The 27395-nt window shown below is 49.3% G+C and overlaps 1 protein-coding gene across 6 annotated transcripts in view; it reads right to left on the bottom strand.

The window, feature by feature from the left end:
• Positions 1-27395, bottom strand: part of LOC139228053 (uncharacterized) — a 63818-nt gene that overhangs the window by 11331 nt on the left and 25092 nt on the right. For 5 of the 6 annotated variants that reach the window (XM_070859200.1, XM_070859203.1, XM_070859202.1 and 2 more), the window contains 6 exons: positions 26185-26267; positions 15858-15977; positions 15423-15488; positions 12828-12980; positions 6547-6709; positions 4820-5337 (listed from right to left, as the gene is read on the bottom strand). In XM_070859200.1, the coding sequence (XP_070715301.1) occupies positions 4820-5337; positions 6547-6709; positions 12828-12980; positions 15423-15488; positions 15858-15977; positions 26185-26205 (1041 nt within the window). In that variant the 5' untranslated portion in view covers positions 26206-26267. The remainder of the gene's footprint in view (positions 1-4819; positions 5338-6546; positions 6710-12827; positions 12981-15422; positions 15489-15857; positions 15978-26184; positions 26268-27395) is intronic. The other variant, XM_070859199.1, reaches the window with a different exon arrangement.

The following is a 27395-nucleotide window of genomic DNA, read 5'->3' as shown; positions in this document are numbered from 1 at the left end:
GTCTGGAGTCACATATCGGCCAGACCGGGTAAGGATGGCAGATGGGTTTTTACGACAATCCGGTAGTTTCATGGTCACCATTACTGATACTAACTTTTTATTCCAGAATTATTTAATCAACTGAATTTAAATTTCCCCAGCTGCTATGGTGGGATTTGAACTTGTGCCTTCGGGTTATTAGTGCAAGCCTCAGGATTACTAACATACCCACAAACATACCTATAAAATGCCGTATCCTAAATATAAGGGTTGTCTCAGCAGGGCGCTGGTATTCTGATATCCCAAAGGCAGCATTGAGTTGACACAGATGGTAGCTGGAGAAGCTATTGTCGCAGGGATGAAGCCATGTTATGCCATGGCCTGTTACTGTTCGGTAGCCTAGAAGACAGTTTTGAAATATACAACATCTGCTCCCTCACTATTGTCTCTTTTATTTAGAAGTTTAGTTTAGAAGAATGAGAGGTGATCTAATTGAAAGATTATGAGGGGGCTCGACAGGGTAGATGCTGAGGGGATGTTCCCCCTCATGGGGGAATCTAGAACTAGGGGGAAGTTTCAGAATAAGGGTTCGCCCATTTAAAATTGAAATGAGGAGGAATTTCTTCTCTCAGAGGGTCATGAATCGTTGGAATTCTCTAACCCAGAGATCTGTGGAGGCTGGGTCATTGAATATATTTAAGGTGGAAATAGACAAATAGACTAGGGAGTCAAGGACAGGGAGGTAGATTTGAGGCCAAGATCAGATCAGCCATGGTCTTATTGAATGGTGGAGCAGGCTCGAGGGACAAAATGGCCTACTCCTGCTCCTATTTCTTATGTTCTTATTTTAGTTCAGCCTCTTTCTCTTTTTGGGTAACTCTGGAAAGAGTTTGAGTGCCTGGCCTAATCCTGTTGTACAAAACGCAGTTCAGTACTTGTCCAATTTTAGTTGCTGAATTGTACACCTTGGTCAGCTAGATTCATAGAAACACTTGCCACAAAACAAACCCTTACGTGTTGTGTCAAGGGGAATCCCTGCAGGTGGCTTGCTGTACAGACTGTTTAAAGGAGGAGAGAGGGGTCGAGAGGCAGATTGATCGAGGGGGAGAATTCCAGAACTTAGGGCTCAGGCAGCTGAAGGCACGGCCGGCAATGCTGGGGGTGATGGAAATCAGAGATGCGCAAGTGGCCAGAATTGGAGGAGCGCAGAGATCTCGGAGGGTGGTAGGGCTGGAGGAGGTTACAGAGATAGGGAGGGGTGAGGCCATGGAGGGACTTGAGAATTTTAAGTTCGAGGCGTTGCTGGACTGGGAGCCAATGTAGGTCAGTGAGCACAGTCTCAACTGTAGCGATTTCTTGCAGGAAGTTAGGATTCAGCAATCCCAATTCAATAAATGAGCTGTTACAGAAAGTTCTGGAATATCTGGAAGCTGTCTAAGCTACAGCTGAAGAAGGAATATAAAAATTGACAGCCTAGAGATACGCTCAGGTATAAATACAAATGTACCTCTGCTCCCCCTCGCTTAGCCTAGCTTGTCGAAACAGGACATGTTATGTGTTTACAACGAAAACTCCAGCACGGTGTGTCACTTGCTGACAGACTGATGTTTTTGTGGTTTATCAACTTGATTTCTCACAGAGCTGTGCACTGCACTCCACCCAAACAGTAGCAAAAAAGAGATCAGGTGATCGGAACCCTTTCCCATGAAATCGCCACCAAACGTTCTATAACCCACAAGCCCTCCTGGATATACTAGGGTTGAAATTGGCTATCGCCTGGTTGGGGGCGGTAACCACTCCGGGGCCAGACACTCTGTGCCGGGCGCAGAAGTCCCGCCCCGGAAGCGAAATTGGGGTTACCGATCCTCACAGGAAGGGGAGTGCAATGTCGAGTGCTCCACTTCCTGTTGGGGCGGTATCCGGGGTGCTACTTGAGAAATACCACCAACGATGTCTCCGCAAGCTCCTGCAAATCCCCTGGGTGGACAGACGTACCAACGTTAGTGTCCTCGACCAGGCCAACATCCCCAGCATTGAAGCACCGACCACACTCGTCCAACTCTGCTCTACTCGGAACTCCTTCACGGCAAAGGAGCCAAAGGTGGGTAGAGGAAACGTTACCAAGGACACCCTCAAAGCCTCCCTGATAAAATGCAACATCCCCACCGACACCTGGGAGTCCCTGGCCAAAGACCGCCCTAAGTGGAGGAAGTGCATCCGGGAGGGCACTGAGCACCTCGAGTCTCGTCACCGAGAGCTTGCAGAAACCAAGCACAGGCAGCGGAAGGAGCATGCGGCAAACCAGTCCCACCCACCTCTTCCCTCAATGACTATCTGTCCCTCCTGTGACAGGGACCGTGGTTCCCGTATTGGACTGTTCAGTCACCTAAGGACTCATTTTTACAATGGAAGCAAATCTTCCTCGATTCCGAGGGACTGCCTATGATGATGGAAGTACCTTCACCACACGGACTGCAGTGGTTCATGAAGACGGCTCACCACCACCTTCTCAAGGGCAATTAGGGATGGGTAATAAATGCTGGCCTTGCTGGCGACGCCCACATCCCATGAATACATTTTTAGAATGGGAGCAAGTCTTCTTCGATTCCGAGGGACTGCTTATGATGTTGGGTGGAATTGGCAGCGCTACGTAGCTTCTCCGCGTAGCGTTGGCGCATTTCAACGTCCCTCCCCTTCCGTTAAAGGGGAGGGCCGCTACGCACTCTGCTGGTCCTCTGATGGCCTCCACTGAGCTACCAGGTGAGGTTTGGTGCACGATGGCTGCCCGGACCGCACCCATGGAGCAGCAAGACGGGCCGACCAGTGAGTCCGACAAAATGGCGGCGCAGCGTAATCTCCTCTTTAATGTCCACCCCAGGAGCGGAGGTACGGCCCGGATCACAAGCCTCGTGGGGCGTTGGGCAAATTCCGCCACGAGGAGAGGGGTTTCGGCCCGCAGATTCCACAGCCTGAGGCCTAAGCAGCTGGCGATGGAGGGGCGAAAGGAGCAGGGAAGGTGCACAAGAGACGAACGGAAAATTGGGCGGAGGGTTGTAGGGCTGGAGGAGGTTTCAGAGATAGGAAGGGGCGAGGTCATGGAGGGATTTAAACACGAGGCTAATCATTTTATGTTAGCGGTGTTGGGGAAACGAGAACCAATGTAGGTGAGGACAGGAATAATGGGTCACCCTTCCCACAAAAACAAATGTTACAACAGAGCCTACGCCTATATAATCAATTGCATAGCCTTTTTGTCCCTTTACATTCCCTGCTTTCCATCATCATCATAGGCGGTCCCTCGAAGCGAGGATGACTTGCTTCCACGCCAAAAAGGGATGAGTTCACAGGTGTTTCAATGAAGGACCTAATATTCCAGGTCACAAACTACATCTTGAAGGGTGGAAGATTCCTGTGCGTGGATTTTTTTTTTTTAAACGTGGGGTGACCGTTGCACACCAGCCACCACACGGGCTTGACAGAGCGAGGTCTTGGTCCAGTGGCAAGGGTTACCCAAGACGACTGGAGACCAGCTCTGTTGCACGGATCTAGTGCGCGCACATATCGCAGTGTGGGCTGGGCCCGTGCTGCCCCTGGGCCCCCGCCTCTCCTGGGCCTCGGTCACTTCCATCGACAGACTCTCGCCGCTCCTTCGCCCCTCCTGCTGTGCCTGCCCGCACTGCAATCAGCGACCTGGCTTCGCAGCCGTCGCCCTCCTGCAGCAGCACGCGCTGCTCTCCGCAGTGGTATGCCACCGCACTCTGCTCCCTCCAATAGCCTCAGCCTGCTGATGGTCTTGCAGGCCGGGACAACGCCAATTTCCGGGTCGGCCGCCACACGCTGCTCTCCATAGCAACACTGGGTACCTGGGTCGAACAGGTGTCCCTACTGCTCAGCACTGCTGGGACACAAGTGACAGAAATGACCTATTTCTGTTATTTGCCTCGCACTTGAAAATGCCTGCCCTTATTTGGCCAAATGTGTTCTATTGCCCATCACTTACGGCGGGAATTCCCCGAAGTAGCAGAGACCAGCTGATTTTACAGTGCCCTGCTGGAACGATGCAGAGTCCTGGGCATAACTAGCGGGAAATCTCGGCCGGTATATTCTCACCCACAGTGGACAACATGTAGACCTTGCAACCACTTCTCCTCGTCTCCATACAAAGAAAACTTTCATCTTCATGAAAGCCAACACTCCCCCCTCCCGCCCCCCTCCTCCCCCTGCCCTCCACGTGACCTCTGCCAGCAGAACATTCCCCTCTTTGTTCTGCTTTCTGCTTTCAATCTGTCTTCAAATACCGTTTAGTGTGTCTCTCCCCAGTGTGTTCAAAAAATTGTCTTTGACTCCACATTTTGATGTGCAAAGTACTTTATGAAGAGAGGGTGTTCCCCCTCGTGGGGGAATCTAGAACTAGGGGGCATAGTTTCAGAATAAGTGGTCGCCCATTTAAAACAGAGTTGAGGAGGAATTTCTTCTCTCAGAGGGTCGTGAATCTTTGGAATTCTCTACCCCACAGAGCTGTGGAGGCTGGGTCATTGAATATATTCAAAGCTGAGATAGACAGATTCTAGAAATATAGGAGAGTCAAGGGTTATGGGGAGTGGACAGGGAAATGGAGTTGAGGCCAAGATCAGATCAGCCATGATCGTATTAAATGGCGGAGCAGGCTCGAGGGGCCAAATGGCCTACTCCTGCTCCTTAAGCTCTTATGAATTCAGCCACCCTGTGTTAGTTCTCTTCTCAGTCACTAGATGAAGCCCAGTAGAAGCTGAAGGACTAAACATGGAGAGGCTAGATAAGGAAATAATGAGGAGCAATTGTACGAGAAGCAATTTCTTACCCTCCTCGTGGAGTAATATTTAAGGCCTGCTACAAGGAGCACCAGAAACAGTACAATCAGAATTCCTATCAATAGATAGAGATAGGTCTGACATTGGATGTGGTGTTTATCTTCACGAGAACTAGCTGTTCCTGCTTCTACAACGGGTGCACAGACAGTCAGTGAACGAGGAGCTGCAGAGCTGGCCGTGGACCGTGTATCACGCATAGTTCCACGGTTGCTAAATTCTCTCTGTGTTAAGCTGCCATCAACTGTTCCAAGTAAGGCACTCCCGTTGGTGACAGCGCTCCTGCTGCTGTCCTGTGTGACCACGCTGCTCCCGGTCGACGTGACTCCTGCGGTGAAACTCGGCTCATTGCCCGTTACAGTCTGTGCAGCATGCGTCGAGTAGCTGGAAGGCGGTAGTGCCCTCGTATTGTACAGCGGTTGTGCGGAGGTGCTGCCGTAGACATCGTCCGGGGCTGATCCGCTGTGAAGGTCAACCAGGCAGCAATCTGACGAGACGGAGATGGTGGAGGCTGCAGGAATAAGCGAGCAAGTTAATCTTTGAACGGACGCCTGTGATTCAATTCGTGTACCGTTGAAGAAGCAACATTGGGCAAAGTGCACAGCGAGTTATGCAAGAGTGATGATGCTCTGGATTGTAAGAATTTGGCACTCAAGTGGGCGGATATGTTTTGGAAGGAAGAATAAAGAGAGGGTACGTAAACTAAATGGCAAAACTTTAAAAGGGGTAAAGGAGCAGACAGACTCAGGAATTGAGGTAAACAAGTTAAAGCTTAAACATATGGGGGAGAAATTCAGCTGCTTAGAGCCTGGGTGGGGCGCTATCAGGGCGCGAAGGTACTCGCAACCGGGCGCGGCCAATGCAGCGACGCTGGCGAACCTCAGTGCCGGTTTAGCGCTGGCGCTAACATTTACCGCCTGGGCCTCTAGTGCTTCGCAGATCATGATGTCATAAAGTGTGCAGCGCCCTGTTACCGGCCCGGATGTGAAATTGCCTCCCGCCTCCTGCTGTGTGGCCGGGCGTCAACAACGGGAGCAAGAGGAGGCGCTCCCCTCGGCTGGCCGGTGGGGGGGGGCGCTAATTGAAGGCAATAGTTCCCAGGTAGGCCAGGCCAACCTTTATTATTTGCAGCCAATCTGGTGCCTGCTGAAAGTTTTCGATGTTTCATTGCTGTGGGCTGTCCCAGCCCTTCACTGTGCGAGAGCGTTTGGGGCCGTAATGGCAGTCGTGCAGGCCACCTGGCAACGCAGAACTGCCGACAGCGGGTTGTTCACCATCACTGGCCCTTCCCTTTCAGTGAGGGAAGCGGCCTTAAGATGCCGTTCGCAACGCGCTCCACATTGTTCAGCGCTCTGCCACTACCCGCCCTGCTCTCGGACTTTAGCGCCCTGAGAGACGTGGTTAGCGCTTGATTTTTTAGCGCACCACTTCTCTCTTGGAGCGCTAAAGCTGAATTTCCCAGCAGGAGTGAACCATTAGCACCTGCCGCTACTTTTCAAAAGTTAGCGCGGAATTTTTAGCCCAGGAGATCCTCGGTTTTGCAAATAAGGGCGTACAACACAAAAAGCACACAGAGATAAAAGAAAAGAAATGAATTTACAAGGGTGCGGTGAAAGGGCGGGAGGGGTGAATGGGAGTAGGGATAGTTCTAGCAAAGTGCTGGGAGAGGTACAATGGGTTGAATTCTCTCTGTATTGCATAATTCTATGAACTCAGTTACCTTTAATGAAGTTAAGAAATGAATCCTCTGTGGATCTACCTTCTGACTCGCACTTGCCAAATATAATTATATAGTGATCCAAGACAGCGCGAAAGTATGCAAACAGATCACTTCTGCACGCTGTAACAATCTTCGTGTCCGGTTTCAAACATTGATGAGAACTCTGTAGAGAGGAATAAAAAAAATGAAGAAAATACTGATTACCCACTTTAAAAAAGTTACTCCCCACACCCCTCACTATATATTTTGCAATTATATATAAACTGGTCCGATTAACCAAACCTGTGACAGCCATTTTCCAGCAAATGGTAATTGAAATGTTTGCTTAGCATTTTACACAATGTCGGTCCTCCGATGTCAAACTCGCCAATAAACTGGGATTTTGCAAACCTCTCAGAATCTGAGGCAAAACAAGTCTCCCATTTGATAGATTATCCTCACCTCAAACCCCCAACCTCTCTCTCTCTCTCCATCCCACTCTTGTGTCTCTCGATTGTACTGATACATTGCTCTGGACGGCTTTTCTTTCTCGAAAGGGCCGATGTTGAGAGGCCCGATTGCCCCTGGCTGGAGAGTCCAGGACTGGGGGGGGGGTGGCACAGTCTCAGGGGTCGGCCATTTAGGGCGGAGATGAGGAGATATTTCTTCACTCAGAGGGTGGTGAATCTTTGGAATTCTCTCGCGCAGGGGGCTGTGGTTGCTTAGTCGTTGAGTATATTCAAGGCAGAGATCGCTAAGATTTTTTTGGGGGGGGGGAAAGAGAGAAAGTTGGAGCGTTTGAGCCACCCGTTAGTGCTAACGATTCGCCTGGGTGCGGCTCCGTTGCCGATTCCTGCGAAATTCCGCGGGAGTTTAGCGGCGGTGGTAACCGGTAGCGACGATAATCTCATCACTGTGCGCGGCGACCGGTTTTGGAGTTGATGTCAAAGATCAGCCATGATCGTATTGAATGGTGGAGCTGGTTCGAGGGGTTGTAAGGTCTCCTCCTGCTCCTATTCCTTATGTTCTTTTGTTTTTCAGAAGCCCTAACTGAGCTATTTTACACACCTTCCCTCGCCTACCATTCCACCCTCGCCCTGTCCTGCCCTGTCTCCTCACCTAGATTTCTCAATTTAAGTGAACATTTCCTTGGCCATTTCTGCAATATTACCATTTTTGATAAATGAGCACAGTGCTTCACCATTAATATACAAATAATTTGTTTTACTTTATCTTTTTATTTAAGGTCTATTCCTTAAGTAATAACACAGATTCATAACAATGAAATCAGTAACAGAAACAATAATAAGGGGATCACAAATATGTGAGCTGTTGATAGTGATTCATTCAACTGCAAATGAGATAACATTTCTTTCTGAAAATAACATTGAGATATAGTATATGAGTAATTTGATGAATTACATGTGGTAAGTGCTTGAGGGGAACAGGTGATTTTGGTCCGAGGGATCCCAAAGCTCTCTAACACTGGGGGATTTTCTCGTCTCCTGTCTGGGTCTGTTGTCGATTCAAAGGTCCAGAAATCTCGGCTTGCCCAGGTCGGTACGGAGTGTGTACGGACCCGGGAAGGCATCGCAAAAGCCGGTTTTCAGCGCACAATGCGCATGCGCTGAAAACCAGCTTTTCCGATCTGTCAAGCTGGAGGTTGACAGATCCTCCGTATCTCGGCAGCCAGGACACTTGCATGGGCAAGATTGTGGGTATTTACCCATATCTTGCCCAGCAAATGTCCTGAAAACTCTTGCACCTGATAAAAGCAGACGCACAGCCTACATTACAGGCGTAAGAGTTTTAGAACACACTTAAAACATAAAATAAAAAATTAAAAAAATATTTTATTTTTAAAAACCCTGCCCACTATGTTAAATTTACTTTAAAGCATAATTAAAAATCTTTTTTAAAAAATCGGAAAAATATATATGTTTAATAATACATAAATAACTCATTTAAATTAATGTTAAATATGTGTGTATTTTTTCTATTTTTTATTAATGTTTTGTGTGTTTGGGGGGAATTTCTCATTCATAATAATGGGCACTCCAACTTAAGGAGTTCCCATTATTATGAATGAGAACATACTTTACCTTGATTGGCTGCCCAGAGCCATGTGAACTGCAGCTCCAGCCCTGCGCATGTCCCGACGTGCACGCGCTGCGACACGCAGTCAGTGGAGGCCTCAGGACCCGGGAACTCGCGTGGGCGCAGCAGGAACAGATAGGTGCACATCTTTTTTCTAGAATCCTGTCGAACGCCCGCGGGAAGGAGAAATCGGGATTTCTGGGCCATTGATTGATTGCTGTGGTTAGTCAACAACTCCACCGTCATTGCATTGTGCCATGACCAGGATGGGAGAAGGCAAGCTGGATGCATCTTGGGTCTTTTATCATCTGGCAATTCCTATGGAATCACAACAAAATGGAACACGCTTCAAAAACACCCGCACTAAGGTCACAGGCTAATCAATGACATACAGCGAGGGAGCTGGAGGTATCAAAGGCTTACCAGAAACCTGTGCCAGTGCACTCTATGATAAAATAGATCCACCATCTCCTGATGGGAATCTTCCTAAACCATAGCCCCGCTCATCATGGGAAATATCTTCACTCAAAGTTTGTGAATCTGTGGAATTCTCTACCCCAGAGGGCTGTGGATGCCAAGTCATTGAGTATATTCAAGACAGAGATTGATAGATATTTGGATATTAAGGGAAGCGAGAGATACGGGGATAGGACGGGAAAGTGATGTTGAGGTAGAAGATCTTATTGAATGGCGGAGCAGGCTCGAAGAGCTGAATGGCCTACTCCTGCTCCTAATTCTTATTTTCTTCTACAATAGGAACTGCCAACACCCTTTGACCTTGGAAAGAAACTGCTCCCTATTTCTGGTGTCCCCAGAGAGCATCGAGGGCATCAGACTGGTAGGCTCCAATGTGAACGTGTTGTCCATGGTATTCCAGGTTAGGGGCCTCAAGTCTGGAAGCATTTGTCCTGGTTAAAATGTAGGGGTTATGTGATTCTTTTCCAGATTGGACTGTTGTCCATAACCTGGCAGACTTTGGTAATCCAATGGTTGGCTACCTATTGCAACAAGTCCATTTCCCCACCCACAATACGTAGGTATATCCACTGGCAGCCCAAAAATGCAGTGCAGTAGGCTGGATTCATCTGTAATCCTACTCGGAGTTGAATCATGAAGAGCAGTGGTAGGTGGAAGTGAGGCAGAAGATCAGCCATGATCCTATTGAAGGCGGAGCAGGCTCAAAGGGCCGAATGGCCTACTCCTGCTATCATTTCTTACGTTCTTATTATGGATCAAAGGCAGGTAATTGGAGTCACGGTACAGCCATGATCTGACTGAATGTCAGAAGAGGCCTGAGGGGCTCAATGGCCTACTCCTAGTCCTAATGTTCCAGGCGAAGAGGATATTGGGCCCAAGTTTCCACATGATTTGCGCCTGATTTTTAGGAGCAACTGGTGGAGAACGGACTATCTTAGAAATCGCAATTCTCCACATTTTTTTTTCTGCAGTTCTAGTCAGGTAGAACAGTTCTACTTTGGAACAGAATTTTTTCTTCAAAAGGGGGCGTGTCCGGCCACTGACGCCTGATTTCAAAGTTTCCACAGTGAAAACGTACCCCAAACTAAAGTAGAATGGAGCAAGTGAAGATTTTTGTAGAACTGAAAAAACCTGTTCTACACATTAAAAAATCAGGCGCAGGTTACAAATTAGGCGTCCAGAACGAGGTGGGAGGAAGGGAAGTCATTAAATTCTATAATAAATCCTTATTTATACTTATACAAATAAATCCAACCTGAATAAACATTTATAAGCAAAGAAAAGATTAAATAAACCATCTTCCTACCTGTGTGAAAGTGCTTCAGGCAGGTCTTTCGGGACCTAAGGCTGAACGGGCCGGCCCGAGACTTCGGGCAGGGCCCGTCCCCAGCACCAGATTTACAGGTAGGTGGCGTCGGGTTGGGTTGGGTCGGGTCTGGGGGAGGGGGGGGGGGGCGGAGGGAGGGAGAGAGAGGGAGGGAGGGGGAGAGGGAGAGGGAGGGAGGTCAGGTCAGATCCAGTCCGGGAGCAGGAGTCGGGTCGGGTCCAGTCGGGGGTGGGGGGGGGCGGAGCGGGAGCAGGAGCTCGGGTCGGGTCCAGTCAGGGAGGCGGGGAGCGGGAACAGGAGCGCGGGTCGGGTCGGGTCCAATCCCGGGGGGGGGGGGGGGCGTGGGGGGGGAGAGCGGGTGTCGGGTCTGGTCCGGAGGTGGGGGGGGGGGGGCGGGGACCGGGTGTCGGGTCTGGTCGGGGGGAGGGGGGGGGGAAGCAGGAGCTGGCCGTGGGAGGAGCCTTATTCACCCCCCCCCCCAGTGAGGCCATTCGGCCAGGGCTAGGGGCTGCGTGCTTCAGGCCCCTCCCAAACAGTTTCGGGCGCCTGGAGCTACTGCACTTGCGTGCCCACTGTAGCGCGCGTGTGCAGAGGTCCCGGCACTGTTTTCAGCGCAGGGACCTGGCTCCGCCCCCTACAGCTCGTGCCGTGCTGCGCCGAGGGCCAGAGGACCAGCAGGGAGGTGGAGAATACGGAGGATTTTTTTAGGTGCACTTTGTGGCGCGAAAAACGGGCGTCCAGGTCGGGACTGCGCCGTTCTAGGCGCGTGTGGAAACTTGGGTCCAAAGAGTGGTGAAAATAGCACTGGGAGGGGGCGGCGGACGTGTACCAGACTGTTTATTTTCTAAAAAAAGAAATCCTACAACGTCATCTAACGTCTGCTAGTCTGGGTGGTGTCTTCACCCTCTAAAGAAATTATTGGTTGAAATCACCGCCTTCAAGGTGAAACTGGTTTTGCAACGCCTCATACGATCACAGCCCCTCCCCTTCAGACACTTTGAGCCCTTATCTTGCCTGCTCAGAAAACCGCACCCTGCCCTAATGGGAGCGACGTGAGTATTGGGTCATAGCAACAAGTGTGCTGACAATTTCAGGGTATGAAAGCGGCAGGGAGCAGCGCGTGCTGCTGCAGGAGGGTGATGGCTGCGAAGCCAGGTCGCTGATTGGAGCGTGGGCAGGCGCAGAAGGAGCGGTGCAGTCGGGGGCGAAGGAGCGGCGAGAGATTGTAGAGGGACGTGATCGGGGGCCAGGAGAGGCGTGAGTTCGGGGCCAGAGAGCCGAGAGCCCAGGGGCAGCACGGCCCCAGCCCACACTGCGATATGTGCGCGCACTAGGCCCGTGTGGCAGAGCTGGTCTCCAGTTGTCCTGGTTAACCCTTGCCACTGGACCAAGACCTAGCTCTGTCAAGCCCGTGTGGTGGCTGGTGTGCAACGGCCACCACATGTTAAAAAAATCCACGCACAGGCATCTTCCACCCTTCAAGATGTAGTTCGGGATCCGGAATATTAGGTCCATCATTGAAACACCTGCAAACTCATCGTTTTTTTTGGTGTGGAAGCAAGTCATCCTCGTTTCGAGGGACTGCCACTGATGACAATGATGATGAAAGACGCGGCAGACACTCTTCCAGTTCCCCAGACAAGTCCCGAGCAGCAAATGGCTTCACAAATCAATTGAAACACTGTCGCTGAACAGAAATGGGAGGCTGCAGATGGGAAGTGGGTGGGGTGGAGCGTTCCTCCTCTATGGCCAGCTATCCACTGGAAGGTGCTGAACACCTCGAGTCTCTCACCGAGAGCAAGCTGAAGCCAAGCGTCGACGGTGGAAGGAGCGCGCGGCAACCCAGGCCCCCCCACCCAGCCGTCCCTCCAACCACCGTCTGCCCCACCTGTGACAGAGACTGTAGGTCCCGCATTGGACTCTTCAGTCACATTTTTAGTGTGGAAGCAAGCCATCCTCGACTCCAACGGACTGCCTAAGAAGGAGAAGGACCTGCAACAGGAAGAATCCATGCACTTTCATCGCGAATTTCAACTGCGCAATAATTGAAAAATGGCCAACTCCTCCCCTACTTGAGGACCTTCAGATGCTAAAATGGATTAATAAGATCAGAAAGAGGAGCAGGAGTAGGCCATATGGTCCCTTGAGCCTGCTCCGCCATTCAATAAGATCATGGCTGATCTTCTACCTCAACTCCACAATCCCCATACCCCTTGATTCCCCTAGTGCCTGAGAATCTCAGTCTTGAATATACTCAACGACTGAACCTCCACAGCCCTTCGGGGTAGAGAATTCCAAAGATTCACTACCCTCAGTGAAGAAATCACAGTCGAGGGCCACAAGAGCAATCGTACTCCAATATCACTTAAAAAAGAAAATTAGCGTGAAAGACAACCCATACTTCATCAGAGCACTGTGTGTAAATTTGTGTCAGATAATCCACGACTCCCTTCGTCTGCTGGTGATTGTTTGAGTTTGTTCCAAAGTAGCTCATCAGGCGCAAAATAGTATTGTTGAGTTGCTGGGCGGTGATGATGATAAAACAGCGGTCCGTCTGTTGGGGAGAAAATAATGAAATGACTTAAAACATTTCCACCAGCTGGAAACGAGAGCTCCCATTATACCACCAACTATGTCTCTGCAAGATCCTGCAAATCCCCTGGGAGGACAGACGCACCAGGAACTGCCTGTGATGGTGAGTGTGTACAATAGAAATGACGTCAGATGGGCCAGGGAATACAAGTAGAATCATGATCCGGAAATCAATGGGCGGTTTGGAAGGTTATGCTAGATGGACCAATGGTATAATTCTGCCCATGGTGTTTCGATGTTAATCAGTGACTATTAGGCAAACTACAAGTTGCAGATGAAGTTGTTTGGAAGTACAGGTACCCTCGGGACCTAGGCTGTTCCGGATTTTCGATTTGTTTTCTGACATCACGATCCGGAAACATCTGAGCCCAGGTTTGAGTATTTCCAGATTTCGAAACGTCAGAAAGGGGCGGTGGGTGGGTGGGGGGGGGGGATTCCCGCCGAAGAGCTATTCGGGTCGTCGGGCCCCATTGAGGAGGACGTTGTCGGGTGGGCCCCACAGAGGAAGATGTTGTCGGGCGGGCCCCACAGAGGAGGTTTCGGGCGGGCCCCGCAGAGGAGGTGTTCGGGCGGGCCCCACAGAGGAGGTGTTCGGGCGGGCCCCACAGAGGAGGTGTTTGGGCGGGCCCCACAGAGGAGGTTTCGGGCAGGCCCCGCAGAGGAGGTGTTCGGACGGGCCCCGCAGAGGAGGTGTTCGGGCGGGCCCCACAGAGGAGGTGTTCGGGCGGGCCCCACAGAGGAGGTGTTCGGGCGGGCCCCACAGAGGAGGTGTTCGGGCGGGCCCCACAGAGGAGGTGTTCGGGCGGGCCCCACAGAGGAGGTGTTCGGGCGGGCCCCACAGATGAGGTGTTCGGGCGGGCCCCACAGAGGAGGTGTTCGGGTGGGCCCCACAGAGGAGGTGTTCGGGCGGGCCCCACAGAGGAGGTGTTTGGGTGGGCCCCACAGAGGAGCTGTTCGGGCGGGCCCCACAGAGGAGGTGTTCGGGCGGGCCCCACAGAGGAGGTGTTTGGGCGGGCCCCACAGAGGAGGTGTTCGGGCGGGCCCCACAGAGGAGGTGTTTGGGCGGGCCCCACAGAGGAGGTGTTTGGGCGGGCCCCACAGAGGAGGTGTTCGGGCGGGCCCCACAGAGGAGGTGTTTGGGCGGGCCAGCAAGCAGGCCCCGAGGTAGGGGCGGCGGCGGGGCCCCGAGGTCGGCAGGGTCGTCGGAACATTTTACGGATTCCGGACGACCCTGCCACCAATCGGTCCGGAGTGCGGATTCTGGAACATTCTGGAACTCCGGATTCTCGACGCTGCACCTGTAGCATGAATAGCTACTCAGGGCTAGAATTTTGTCAGACTGTCGTTATTTGACAAATAACACCATTTTTGTGAAAAAGGAAGAAAAATTTCGCCATTTTTTAATGGGGTAAGTTCGGCCAAAAATTACCCGTCGTTAAAAAATGGCGATGCTGGAGGAATGGTGTTGGAAATTCCGTCCTCTCCAACCTCACCATGAAGCCGATGTCACCAAAAATACAGGAGAGAAAAACACCCCCAAAATTTCAAAAATAAAATTGAAGAAAACATTCACAAAACCAGCAACAGCAGAATCGCTGAAAATTAAAAAAAAATTCAACTTACCTTTTTTGTAGGTTTTCTTACTCAACCGGCATTCTTGAAGCTACAATGCCTGTTTTTTTCAAAACGGTGTTTTGCGAAGCAAGTACAGCGGTTCCAAACGGCCAAACTTCGGCGCTACGTTTTTTTAGTTATGCTGTTACTGAAAATGGCGATATTTTGACGACGTCATCCTTAAGGTTTGTGGAATTTTAAGCAGTTTATTTTTTAACGACTAAAACTTTGTTTTAACTCGAAAAAATGGTGTTAAAATGCATGTTACGGTGGCAAATTTCTAGCCCAGTGTTAATTAAAGGTATTAGTGCAAGTTAATGGCCAGTCAAAGATTTATGCCTCACTTATATGGCAGATCCTCAGTTTAAATGGGGCAGACCAGGAGGCAAGACCCGAGCTTGTGGCACAACTTTAAATTAACTGCACAGGAGCAACCTTGTGCACACTCAGTCGGCCTAAAGTCACAGTCACTGCCTAATGACCCCAGCCTCACAAATCTCCCCTGATGTCACCGTACGTTTGCACAGGCCAGCAATGTCAAATCCACCATGTACTGCCGACCAAGAGGCAAGCCATGAAAGCACATTTGCAAAGTGCCTTTTGTTGCCTCCATATATATATATATATATATACACACAGCTTCAGTTATATTTTATTGTAATATTGACATAGCCTGGCTTCTGTGTTTCCCTCTGTATATTAATGCTCATTCATGCAGTGAAATACAACAATCTAGAAATCACGTCTAATCATCCTCTTGCGAGATTAAGTCAAAATAAGCATGACTTACCAGTTCAGCGATGTTCACCCCCGTAAAGACGTCGTATTTTACCATACTTGGGAGCAAATTTTCATTCTGGGAAAGAAAGATATAGTTAGTCTCTTAAAACTGTTATATTTGAGATCAATTGGCTCTGTATTACAGTGAGGGGGTACAGTATTGCAATGAGGAGTGTAAGGTATCGCGAAGTCAATAGCACTAACATGAGGGATTAACAGTGCAGGGTATAAAGTGGGGGCAATGTCTCCCTTTTGTTTTGTTTGTGTGCGTGGCCCCTTTAAGGGACTGCGCGGTCGATTCACAGTTTTCTTTAACGTTGGAAAAGCTGGTCGCGGGGTGCACCAGAAGAGAGGGTTGCAGGCTTTATCAGAGTGTTAATGAGAAAGAATATGTCAGGCGGTGTTGCAGTGAGGAATGTGCATTATACAGTTTAATTTCTCTAACCAGTGCATTGATCCTCTTTTGAAGTTCTCCCGTTAGCCATTTGAAGCTTTCTGGATTCTTGCACCATTGCTCGGTCGCAGTGACAGGCAGCAACAACACAAGACAAAAGCAGCAGAGTGCCTGCAATAAAACACAGAAAGTCAGTTGGTAAAGTGTGAGCGTGCAAATAGAGACATACATAAGCCATTCGGCCCAAGCGGTGTTTATGCAGGGCACAACCTTCCTCTCACCCTACTTCAGGCAATCAGGCTTCTATTGCTTTCTCCCTCATGTCTAGCTTCCCCTTAAGTGCATCTATGCTAATCGTCTCAACCACTCAGTGTTACACTCCACTTACAGGGAACGGTTGTATAATGGTTGGATGACCCAGAGATGCGAGTTCAAATCCCACCATGGCAGTTGGGGGAATTTAAATGTCGTTAATTAAATAAATCTGGACTAAAAAGCTACTATCAGTAATGATGACCATTGTCGTAAAAACCCATCTGGTAGATGAACATCCTTTAGGGAAGAAAATCTGTCGCCCTTACCCGGTCTGGGCCTATAATGTGACTCCAGATCCACAGCAATGTGGTTGACTCTTAACTGCCCTCTGAAATGGCCCTAGCGAGACACTCAGTTGTATCAAACTGCTACAAAAAGAACAATGGTTCTTCTCGAGGGCAATTAGGGATGGACAATAAATGCTGGCCTTGCTGGCGACGCCCACATCCTGTGACCGAATAAATTAAAAAGAAAATGGATAGTGAGTGCCACACTCTCACTATGTGCATCGGTTTGACTTTCATCATTTTTTTAAAACCTTTTTGTGAGTTTCGTGCTCATCAAAGTATGACGCTAATGTTGGATAGTGTCCGCCCCGGGGACTCCCAGGTCAGGAAGGTGCAAAGTAAAATCTTCTGTACTCTGTCGCAACAATGTACCTCAGCCCCAACCTCACAAAAGCTCCCCCGCCGCACCATAACAAGCCATACTTTAAAAAATAAAACGAATTCACAAGATGTGGGTGTCGCTGGCAAGGCCGGCATTTATTGCCCATCCCTAATTGCCCTCGAGAAGGTGGTGGTTGCCACCATTTCGGAGGGCAGTTAAGAGTCAATCACATTGCTGTGGGTCTGGAGTCACATATAGGCCAGACCGGGTAAGGACAGCAGATTTCCTTCCCTAAAGGACATTAGTGAACCAGATGGGTTTTTACAACAATCCGGTAGTTTCATGGCCAACTAGCTTTTTACTCCACATTTTTTATTTAATTAAATTAACTGAATTTAAATTCCCCAGCTGCTGTGGTGGGATCTGAACTCATGTCTCTGGATCATTAATCCAGGCCTCTGGATTACTGATCCAGTAATTTATGCGACTGTACCCTCTCTGAGTGAGGTTGTTAATTCAGTGCCAATTATTGTCAAATTCTGGGCCCTTGACATCATTCAAACATATTTCATCTCGGACCCTTATATCAATGAGATAGAGAGACCTTCATAGGAACATAAGAAATAGCAGCAGGAGTAGGCCACCTGGCGGCTCGAGCCTGCTCCGCCATTTAATAAGATCATGGCTGATCTGATCATGGACTCAGCTCCACTTCCCTGCCCGCTCCCCATAACCCTTTACTCCCTTATTGCTCACAAATCTGTCTATTTCCACCTTACATCTCATCACTCTAGGCTGGATTTGAACTCAGGCTGCAGAAGTGAAAAGCCAGCGTCTGAATTCCTGGGTGAACAGCCCTTGAGCCTTTATTGATTCTTTCAGCAGCGACCACAAGAAAGGTTATCAGTGCCCTTGAAACAAAATAGGGTTCGTCATGTTTGGAAACATGCAGCTAGATGAAGTAGTCAGTTCCAACACGGTCCTTTCACCCGAGTACTGGGTTTGTACCAGCCCAACAAGCTCCTGTGTCCCACAACTGCAGGTGTCCTCGTTGAATGAGTCTGGTTATGAAAGAAAGGCATTTATGTACACCTTTTTCGACCACCGGACATCTCAAAGCACTTTACAGCCAATGAAGTATTTTTGGAGTGTAGTCACTGTTGTAATGTGAGAAACGCAGTAACCAATCTGCGCACAGCAAGCTTCCACAAACAGCAATGTGATAATGAACAGATCATCTGTTTTTTTGAGGGATAAATAATGGCCAGGACAGTGGGGATAACTTCCCTGCTCTTCTTTGAAACAGAGCCATGGGATCTTTTACATCCACCTGAGAGAGCAGACTGGACCTTGGTTTCACATCTCATCCGAAAGACGGCACCTCCGACAGTGCAGCGTTCCCTCAGCACTGCACTGGAGTGTCAACCTGGATTTTTTGTGCTCAAGTCTCTGGAGTGGGACTTGAACCCACAACCTTCTGACTCAGAGGCGAGGGTGCTGCCCACTGAGCCACAGTTGACACTCTATGATCCTCGGGTGGGGGTGGTGGGTGAAGTCTCTTTAAGGTCAAGTTGGGTCCAATATGGCACATCTGGCAATTAGATTTCTTGTTTGTTTCATTGGGAAACTCCTGAGGCATGGGAATGTGTTTCTGCATGTTAGGATTCTAATGGGTGTATGTATACCAGATATCTGCCCAAAATTGACATTTACCCGAAAATAGCACAAGGTAAGGTGAAATAGTAACTGGAAAGGTCACATTGTTGCATTATGGAGTGCCCTTCGAATGTTTCGGTAAAGGCAGGGAGCAGAGAGCATTATTCTGGAACTAATTGCCTTGCATCTCGCCCAAGGGTCTAGAGTTGGGGCACAGAGTGGGGGCGTCATGCCATTAAAGAGCCATTGGTAAAACATCAGGGGCTGGATTTTCGTTGGCCTTGCGTGTTGATAGGCCAACCTCCGGAGGTGTGGTAATGCGTACGGAAATGAGTTCCGGCCGGACGGCCAGTTTCCAGCTCCGCTGCAACGCCACTGGCTTTGACAGCGCTTTGAATTTTTTATTTGGTGTTGACCCCGGATCGCGCCGTAGTGGGACCGCCTGGAAAACCAAGCGGTCAGAGCTGTCCCGGCGGCGGCGAGCGAACGAGTTACTGAATGAGGTAAGTTTGATTATTTTGTTTATTTTTATGATTTATCTTAATGCAGCGTGCTCAAGGTATTGGGAATGATTGTTGCGTTTTTTTGTGGACAATTTTTTTTTCCAGGGAAGCCTCTCTTCGGGCACTCCGAGGCCAGCCCTTTAGCTCGGGATTTTCAGTTGCTCAGCCGGCCTAGCGCCGAGGGAGGTGTGGAGCGCCTCCCTTAGTGCTCTGCCCCACACTCCGGGCCCAGCCACTGAATTTTGTGGCTGCAAACGCAAATCTTACCGCCTCGCGGCCATTACTGCCCGGAAAATCCTCCACCCGAAAATCCCGCCCCTTGTTTCACTGTACCCGGGTCATATTGCTGGTCGACTAGACCTGGTCATCATCATAGGCAGTCCCTCGAACGAGAATGACTTGCTTCCACACCAAAAGGGATGAGTTCGCAGATGTTTCAATGAAGGACCCGATGTTCCAGTCCTGAACTCCAGGGGTGGAAGATGCCTGTGCGTGGATTTTTTTTAAACGTGTGGTGACCGTTGCACATCAGCCACCACACGGGCTCGATAGAGCTCAGCCTTTATCCAGTGGCAAGGGTTGAACCAGGACAACTGGAGACCTGCTCTGCTGGACCTGGTACTGAAGTCATGGCACTACAGATTTGACATTAAGATTCTGTGTCTAAGGCAGCAAAAGAAACATTTTTATTTCATGTTCAAAATAGAGGGGGGTCTTCACAATCATTCAAGTATTTGAAATACTGAAATTAGGTCATTAAGGCATTCTTCCTGATTTTTTGATTTCTTCTATTTCAGACACCAGGCAGAAGGGGTTGGGTTTTAAGAGCCTAATGATTGTAGGAGGGAAGAAAGGACTCGAGAGAGAGGCAAATGCTTCCACAATTTTCAAGTCTTGGGAAGGAACCGAGCCGACTTGATAGAGGTATGTATAACATCGCTGGTTCTGCTCCCAGCACAGACACAGTGGGTCGAATTGCTTCCATCTATGCAGCCAGACTCTATGATATTATAAAGGAATGATAAAAGGAAAGAAACACTTGCATTTATATAGCGCCTTTCACAACCACCAGACGTCGCAAAGCGCTTTACAGCCAATGATGTACTTTTGGAGTATGGTCACTGTTGTAATGTGGGAAACGTGGCAGCCAATTTGCGCACAGCAAGCTCCCACAAACAGCAATGTGATAATGACCAGATAAACTGTTTTAGTGATCTTGATTGAGGGATAAATATTGGCTAGGACACTGGGGAGAACGCCCCAGCTCTTTTTCAAAATAGTGCTATGGGATCTTTTACATCCACTTGAGAGACCAGACAGGGCCTCGGTTCAACATCTCTTCCAAAAGGTGGCACCTCCGACAGTGCAGCACTCCCCAGCACTGCACTGGAGTGTCAGCCTTGATTCCTCTGGAGTTGGATTTGAACCCACAACCTTCTGATTTAGAGGCGAGCGTGCTACCCATTGAGCCATGGCTGATACAAATGACAGAATGAAGGGAGGGATGGATAGTTGACTTTATCAAACTCTTCATTGAGAAGGGTTATCAAGCCTTGAGTTTCATTTCGGTGTTAAGGCATCTAGCTTGTGGACTAATATCCCTTATGATAGGTTTTCAGCAAAATGCAGACAGGATCTCGGGGTCTTGGGCCTCTGAACTAGCACAGGCGCCCGTGACCATGAAAGATGCCCAGTCAGCACTTTGCCGGGAGCACACTAACCAATGTCTGTAATTACTTGCGACAGCGGGTATGAAGATGCAACTTGAGGGCGGGATTTTCGGTATATTTGTGCCCTGGAGGGGCGGTAATGGCGGCGGGAATGATTTTCTGGGCGGGCGGCCAGCTCCCAGCGCTCCGCTGAGAAATTAGTTGCCGGTTTTGCGGGGGCCCGGAACAGCACTGCCCAGGACCGTCGAGCCAGAGTGGAACGCCGCCGGTTTCAACTGCACTTTGACCCTCCAGCGCAGGATATTCAGGACCTGGAATATTAGGTCCTTCATTGAAACACCTGTGACCTCATCCTTTCGTGGCGTGGAAGTAGGTCATCCTCGCTTCGCGGGACCGCCTACAATGATGATGAGCGCCCCCTAGTGCGCTGAGGTGGGAACGCCTGGAAAACCAGATGATCAGGAGTTGTCCCGGCAGCAGCGAGTTAAGTAATTAATGAATGAGGTAAGTTTGATTGTTTTTGTTTATTTTTATTTTTGCGATTTATCCTAATGTGGGATGTTCAAATTATTGGGAATGTTTGTTGCGTGTTCTGTGGCGATTTATTTTTCCAGGGAAGCCTCTCTTTGGCCGCTCTGAGGTCGGCCCTTGAGCAACGGATTTCCAGTTGCTCAGCCGGTCTAGCGCCCTGAGAGAGATGTGGAACGCCTCCCTTAGCGTAGCGCACTGCCCCCCCCCCCCCCCCATTCAGCGCCCAGCTGGCGAATTCTGTTGCGGCGGACGCAAACCATTTCCCGGCACAAACTTTACTGCACCGCCGCCATTATCGCCCGAAAAAGCCTCCAACCTTACATCCAGCCCTAGGCATTTAAAATTCCCATAACCCTGGATCACAGGCTTAAATGGGAGCAATACCGGCAGATCTTTAATATTAACGCTATCGAGACAAAACCACCTTAATTCCAATCGCACAACCCGCAAATTTCGCCCTGACTGTCGCTTCGTTAATTGCAGACAAAATTTGACTTTCAATAAAAGAAAACGACAAGATACAAGAGTGGCTGGCACATCCAAGTCGAGAATTCAGAGTGCAGTGATACAGAGTTACACATCAGCCAAAAGAAAATCAGCTGTTAAATATTGGCATCCCAAATTGGCTCATCGTATCAAAATAGAACACTCCAGAGCATGTTCAGAGATCAGATTTAGCCCACGGCGCAGTGTGATCCAACGCTTGCTGTGCGGGAAAAATGACCAAACTGAAGAAAAGGAAATATGACAATTGCTACAAATGGAGAGCTCGCTGCAGCAATTGCCTTTGTTACTCTAGACTTGATTATTCCAACGCACTCCTGGCTGGCCTCTCACATTCTACCCTATGTAAACTGGAGCTTATCCAAAACTTGGCTGTCCCTTGTCCTAACTCACACCAAGTCCCGCTCACCCATCACCCCTGTGCTCACTGACCTACCTTGGTTCCTGGTTAAGCAGCGCCTCGATTTCAACATTCTCATCTTTATTTTCAAATCCCTCCATGACCTTGGTCCCTCCCTATCTCTGAAATCCCCTCCAGCCCCACAATCCCTCCTGCGCTCCTCTAATTCTGCCCTCTTGAGCATCCCTGATTATAATCGCTCAACGATTGGTGGCCGTGCCTTCAGCTGCCTGGGCCCCAAGCTCTGGAACTCCCTGCCTAAACTTCTCCACCTCTCTGCCTCTCTTTCCTCTTTCAAGACGCTCCTTAAAACCTACCTCTTTGACCAAGCTTGTGCTAATTTCTACTTATGCGGCTCGGTGTCAAAATTTTAGCTCATAATACTCCTGTGAAGCGCCTTGGGACGTTTCACTGTGTTAAAGGCGCTATATAAATACAAGTTGTTGTTGATTAGCAGAAGCCTTCCTTCAAGCCTTGGCTTATGGCCTCTCTTTTCCAAAATGTATTTGTCTAATCAAGACAGTTACCAAGGAAACCTGGAATGAGAAAAGGCTATTTTGGCCCCTACCAAGTTCATTCTTCCCCAGGTCATTCACTCTTCTGAGACTATCGAGGACATGGAAAAATTCCAAGCAGATACATTTCTGTGAAACGTCTTACTGATTCTTGAAACTCCAGGATATGATTCCAACCCATACTATTCAACTCCCACCATGTACATTCCATGATGCCCCCAACCCGGGAAAAATTGTATTCCCCGGGGTATTTAGTTTTATTATTTACTCACAGGATACGGGGGATGCTGGCGAGGTTGCATTCATTGCTCACCATCTCTGTCTATCCTCAATATTATCTGCTTCAGTCCGTACTGGAACAACTATTCACCCACCTGTGGGAGCACCTTCACCACATGGGATTGCAATGGTTCAAGAAGGCAGCTCACCACCACCTTTTCAAAGGTTGTTTTCTTTGGAACAGAGGAGGCTGAGGGGAGACCTTATTGAGGTGTATAAAATTATGAGGGGCCTAGATAGAGTAGATAGGAGGGACTTATTTCCTACAGCAGAGGGGTCAACAACTAGGGGGCATAGATTTAAAGTAATTGGTAGGAGGTTTAGAGGGGGTTTGAGGGGAAATTGGTGTGGGTCTAGAACGCACTGCCTGAAAGGATGACAGAGGCAGAAACCCTCATCGCATTTAAAAAGTACCTGGATGTGCACTTGAAGTGCAGTAATCTACAGGGCTACGGAGCAAGAGCTGGAAAGTGAGATTAGGCTGGATAGCTCTTTGTCGGCCGGCACGGACACAATGGGCCGAATTGGCCTCCTTCCGTGCTGTAAATTTCTTTGATTCTAACTAGGGATGGGCAATAAATTCTGGCCTTGCCAGCGACGCCCACATCCCGTGAACGAATCTAAAAATCCCTAATTGACGGGACATGAAATGAATTTGCGAGATTCCAATATTCATTACTCCAGCAGTTTTTCAAATTCTTTTGATATTGGAATTGACCGAACCCCGGAGAGCTCCTGTTAAATTGACCCACTCAGAGGCATCATATCCTAATTTTCCAAACGTGACGCTGGTTAGCTGAAGGGCTACCCTCGCGGAACGTGTTTCCGTTCGGTACACGACGACCGAGATGACACGCTCGGAAACTGAGCTGGGGGGGGGGGGGGAGTGCAGTTAAAATGGAGCGGCGAGACTTACCCGCTGCATTTTTAAGTTGCACTTTGGTTGGGCATATTCCTGGAGGTTTCATCACATGACCTCCTGCCCCCAACCACCCCCCCACTCTCCCGCCATTGGTCGCCCGACACTGTCACCTTGCGGCGCACCACCCTTCCATGCCGATTGCAAAGTGAACAGGCTCTTAGGAAGGAACAGCATACACACAGACCCTGAATCAAATTATAAGCCCCTTGTTTAAGCAGCCTCCTCACTTCCTCCGACGTTAAAAATGGCGTCCATAGTGCTGAGTTCTGTGAGGAAGGCCAGCTAAAAGCAGCTTTTCGCCAGCAATCTTTTCGGCGAGTGATCAGCCCGGCAATGTGTGGGTAATGTGCCGATTAGATAATGCTCGACCATCAGTCAAACAGCCTTTACACCCAGCTCCAATATTTTTATAACTAATAATAAGTGTTCAAAGACAATGAAAAAAAAAATCCACACAATTTTTTTTGAATGCCCTGATGATTTTTCTCTCGAGGTTGCTCGGGGCAGTGTCCTGGGGATTGACCTTAAATCCTGGAGGGGTTGGCAACCCCTACAAGGACGCCTACCTCTTGCCAGCGGACTCCTCTTTAAATATGCAGATGACGCTATCGGGGCCTGATCTGCCATTGGAACCTGCTGCCTGAGCGGAGGAGCAGGGATAGCTTCCCTCACCAGGCCGGACCAGCCGAGAACAGGAGCCAGGACCAGAGGAGGCCCAGCAAAGTAAGTCTGAAATGTTTTTTTTTTTAATTAAAGTTTCCTTGTGGGCCAAGAAGTTTAATCGAACTTTCATCTGCTTGGAGATTTTACAGGTTGGCACAAGAAAATCTTGGTCCTCCCCTAGCCTGGGCTTCCTCCCCAGCTACCCCCCCCCCCACCATTGCACTGCCCCTCTGCCACCCCTCCCCAAGTTTCCCCTGCCAGAGCACTTTCCTTGTGCAGGGACCGTATCCCTGGCCTCCTGCCGGCCGGTTTTAACGGCGGGGCATCCAATTCCCGCCGACTACCCTGGTCGTTTTGGTTGGGGAAGTCGGCAAAGTGACATGCTAATGAATAGCAGGAATACAGGCCTAGTCTGTGCAACCTGTCCTTCTAATTTAACACTATTAGCCCCGGTATCAGTCTGCTGAATCTGCGCTGCACGCCCTCTAAGACAAGCATATCTTTCCTGGGGTGCAGTGCTCAGAAACGAACGCAGTTCTCTAAATGGGGTCTAACCAGAGCTTTATACAACTGTAACATAACTACCACCCCTTTGTATTCCAGCCCCCTCGAGATAAATGCCAACATTCCATCCACCTTTAGCATATTTTGTACCTGTCCATTAGTATTTAGCTTTAAGCATGTTACATCGATTCTCTTCAGAATGACGGAATTAGCATCCTAAACTATAGCATAGTGCAATGTGATCGGAAAGGTAAGAATGAGGGCGACCATCCTGGCTTATTCATAAGAGTTAAAGCTCAATCAAACTGACAGGCCTGATGCTCATCATCATAAGCAGTCTCTCGAAGCAAGGATGACTTGCTTCCACGCCAAAAAGGGATGAGTTCACAGATGTTTCAATGAAGGACCTAATATTCCAGATCCCGAACTACAAGTTGAAGGGCGGAAGATGCCTGTGTGTGGATTTTTTTAACGTGTGGTGGCTGTTGCACACCAGCCACCACACGGGCTTGACAGAGCTAGGTCTTTATCCAGTGGCAAGGGTTACCCATGATGACTGGAGACCAGCTCTGCTGCACGGGCCTAGTGCGCGCACATATCGCATGTATGTCGGCCAAAATCCATAGGCTCAGTTATACGTTCACCAGCTCCTAGGTGAAATCCAGTGTTTGTGGACCTTAGGGATGGAATATCATTCCGAGATTGCTAGATACCGTGAGGTACCGCCACTGTTTGAGGTCACTGGCTCCTCCAACTTGTTGAGGCCAATTCACTAAATATATTCAAAAAGGAGTTAGATGTAGTCCTTACTACTAGGGGGATCAAGGGGCATGGTGAGAAAGCAGGAATGGGGTACTGAAGTTTCATGTTCAACCATGAACTCATTGAATGGCGGTGCAGGCTCGAAGGGCCGAATGGCCTACTCCTGCACCTATTTTCTATGTTTCTAATAACACACACACAAAAAATTAAATGTTGATGCATAATTGACTGATGAAAATTCCTGAAAAATGCTTCAGATCTACTGAGACTATCTGGAGATAGTACACCAAAGACAACGATGTTCTTCGCCTCATCTCTGTTGTCAATAATGCAACTCAAAGAGCCAAGGAAGTCAAATCAAGGAATCCAACCCAGTGGAATAGTGAGTATGAAAAATTGGAACTTTCAAATGGTGCACTGATCACATTTTTTGGAACTTTAAGAGAATGCCTTGTAATGTCATTCTCTCTGTGTACATGTGTGTTTACCCAGATATGTGAGAACTAGGTAAGCTAAAGAGAAAAGCATTAAAGGTTTTCTGTTACCGTCAATGGTGCTCTTGACATCTTGGCATCCCGCTCTTGACTACATCATACACTGAGTAAATGCCAGGATCATGTTCTGGGTTCTGCATTAAATAAAACAGGTCCGTCACTTCAGTACCCCTCCCAGATTCAATCATTCCATTTCTTCCCCCAAATCTGACTTTGAAACTGAAATTTCCTCCCACAGCCTCCACATTAAGAGGAATACAGAAACGATGGGGCCTAAATAGCCCTCTGCCACGTTTGGGGCAGATAATTAAAATTGTTTAGTCAATTACCGCCCCAATCGATGGGGTAGGAATAGAGAGAAATTGCCCTCTTTCCTTGTGAAAAATCCTTGGGGCGTGCATGGGGCGGCAGAGGGACAGAAGCAAGTCGGGACCGAGGCGGAAGGCGCGCGGTGTCATCAGCGGGACACGGACTGATGTTTATCTATGTCCCTCCCCTTCACTTAAAGCGGAGGGACGCTGCGAGGCCTATTTGGCGCCCACTGGGCCACCGGGGAGGGCTTCGGCCGGGCCGCTGGGCCGGCGCCCGAGCAGGAGGGGCGGGGCTGCCTGTTGGTGGCCCGGCCGAACCCCTGGCCGATCGCAGAGTCGGCCGTCAATTAAAATAAAATGGTGGCCGCGGCATTGTGCCTTCCCCTTTAAGGGCGGACGCGATGACCAGCCACTTGCAGGTTCCTGCCGGGCGAAGCTGTCGGGGGCACCGACAAGTGGTGGAACGATTATTTGAGGGCAATGTCGCTTCCGGGCGGGGACCCTGCGGTGCGTACTCTGATGATGTTGATACGTTCATAATAAAGGATGAAACTGAGTACTGTGTACAATGAGCATGTGTGACCTTAGCTCCTTTAATAAGACTCCAGAGTGCAGGTACCTCGTGGGTGGCCTGCTTATATGCTAGGATCCCTTGGGACTCCATCAGGTAGGCCCTCTGGTGGTAGTATAATACAGGTTACAAGGGGTTAAATACATAACAGACGTCACTACCGCCGTTCACACAGCGGTCAAAAAAATCAAGAGGACAATGTCCCGATTGTTGGAGAGGCCGCCCAGACTGAACGGAAACTCATTTCTGCTCTGTCAAAGGGGCAATTTTGGCCCGATGAATAAATTCACGCCATCTTGGGCTTGCATTGTACCGGAGCTTCAATTTTCCACCATTAATACAAAGCGCCCTTGGGCATGTATTGGCGTATAATTGGCACG

Source organism: Pristiophorus japonicus, chromosome 17 (genome assembly GCF_044704955.1).
Source record: "Pristiophorus japonicus isolate sPriJap1 chromosome 17, sPriJap1.hap1, whole genome shotgun sequence".
Classification (NCBI taxonomy): domain Eukaryota; kingdom Metazoa; phylum Chordata; class Chondrichthyes; family Pristiophoridae; genus Pristiophorus; species Pristiophorus japonicus.
The sequence above is the reverse complement of the archived record's forward strand: the minus strand, read 5'-3'. Positions and strand labels throughout refer to the sequence as shown.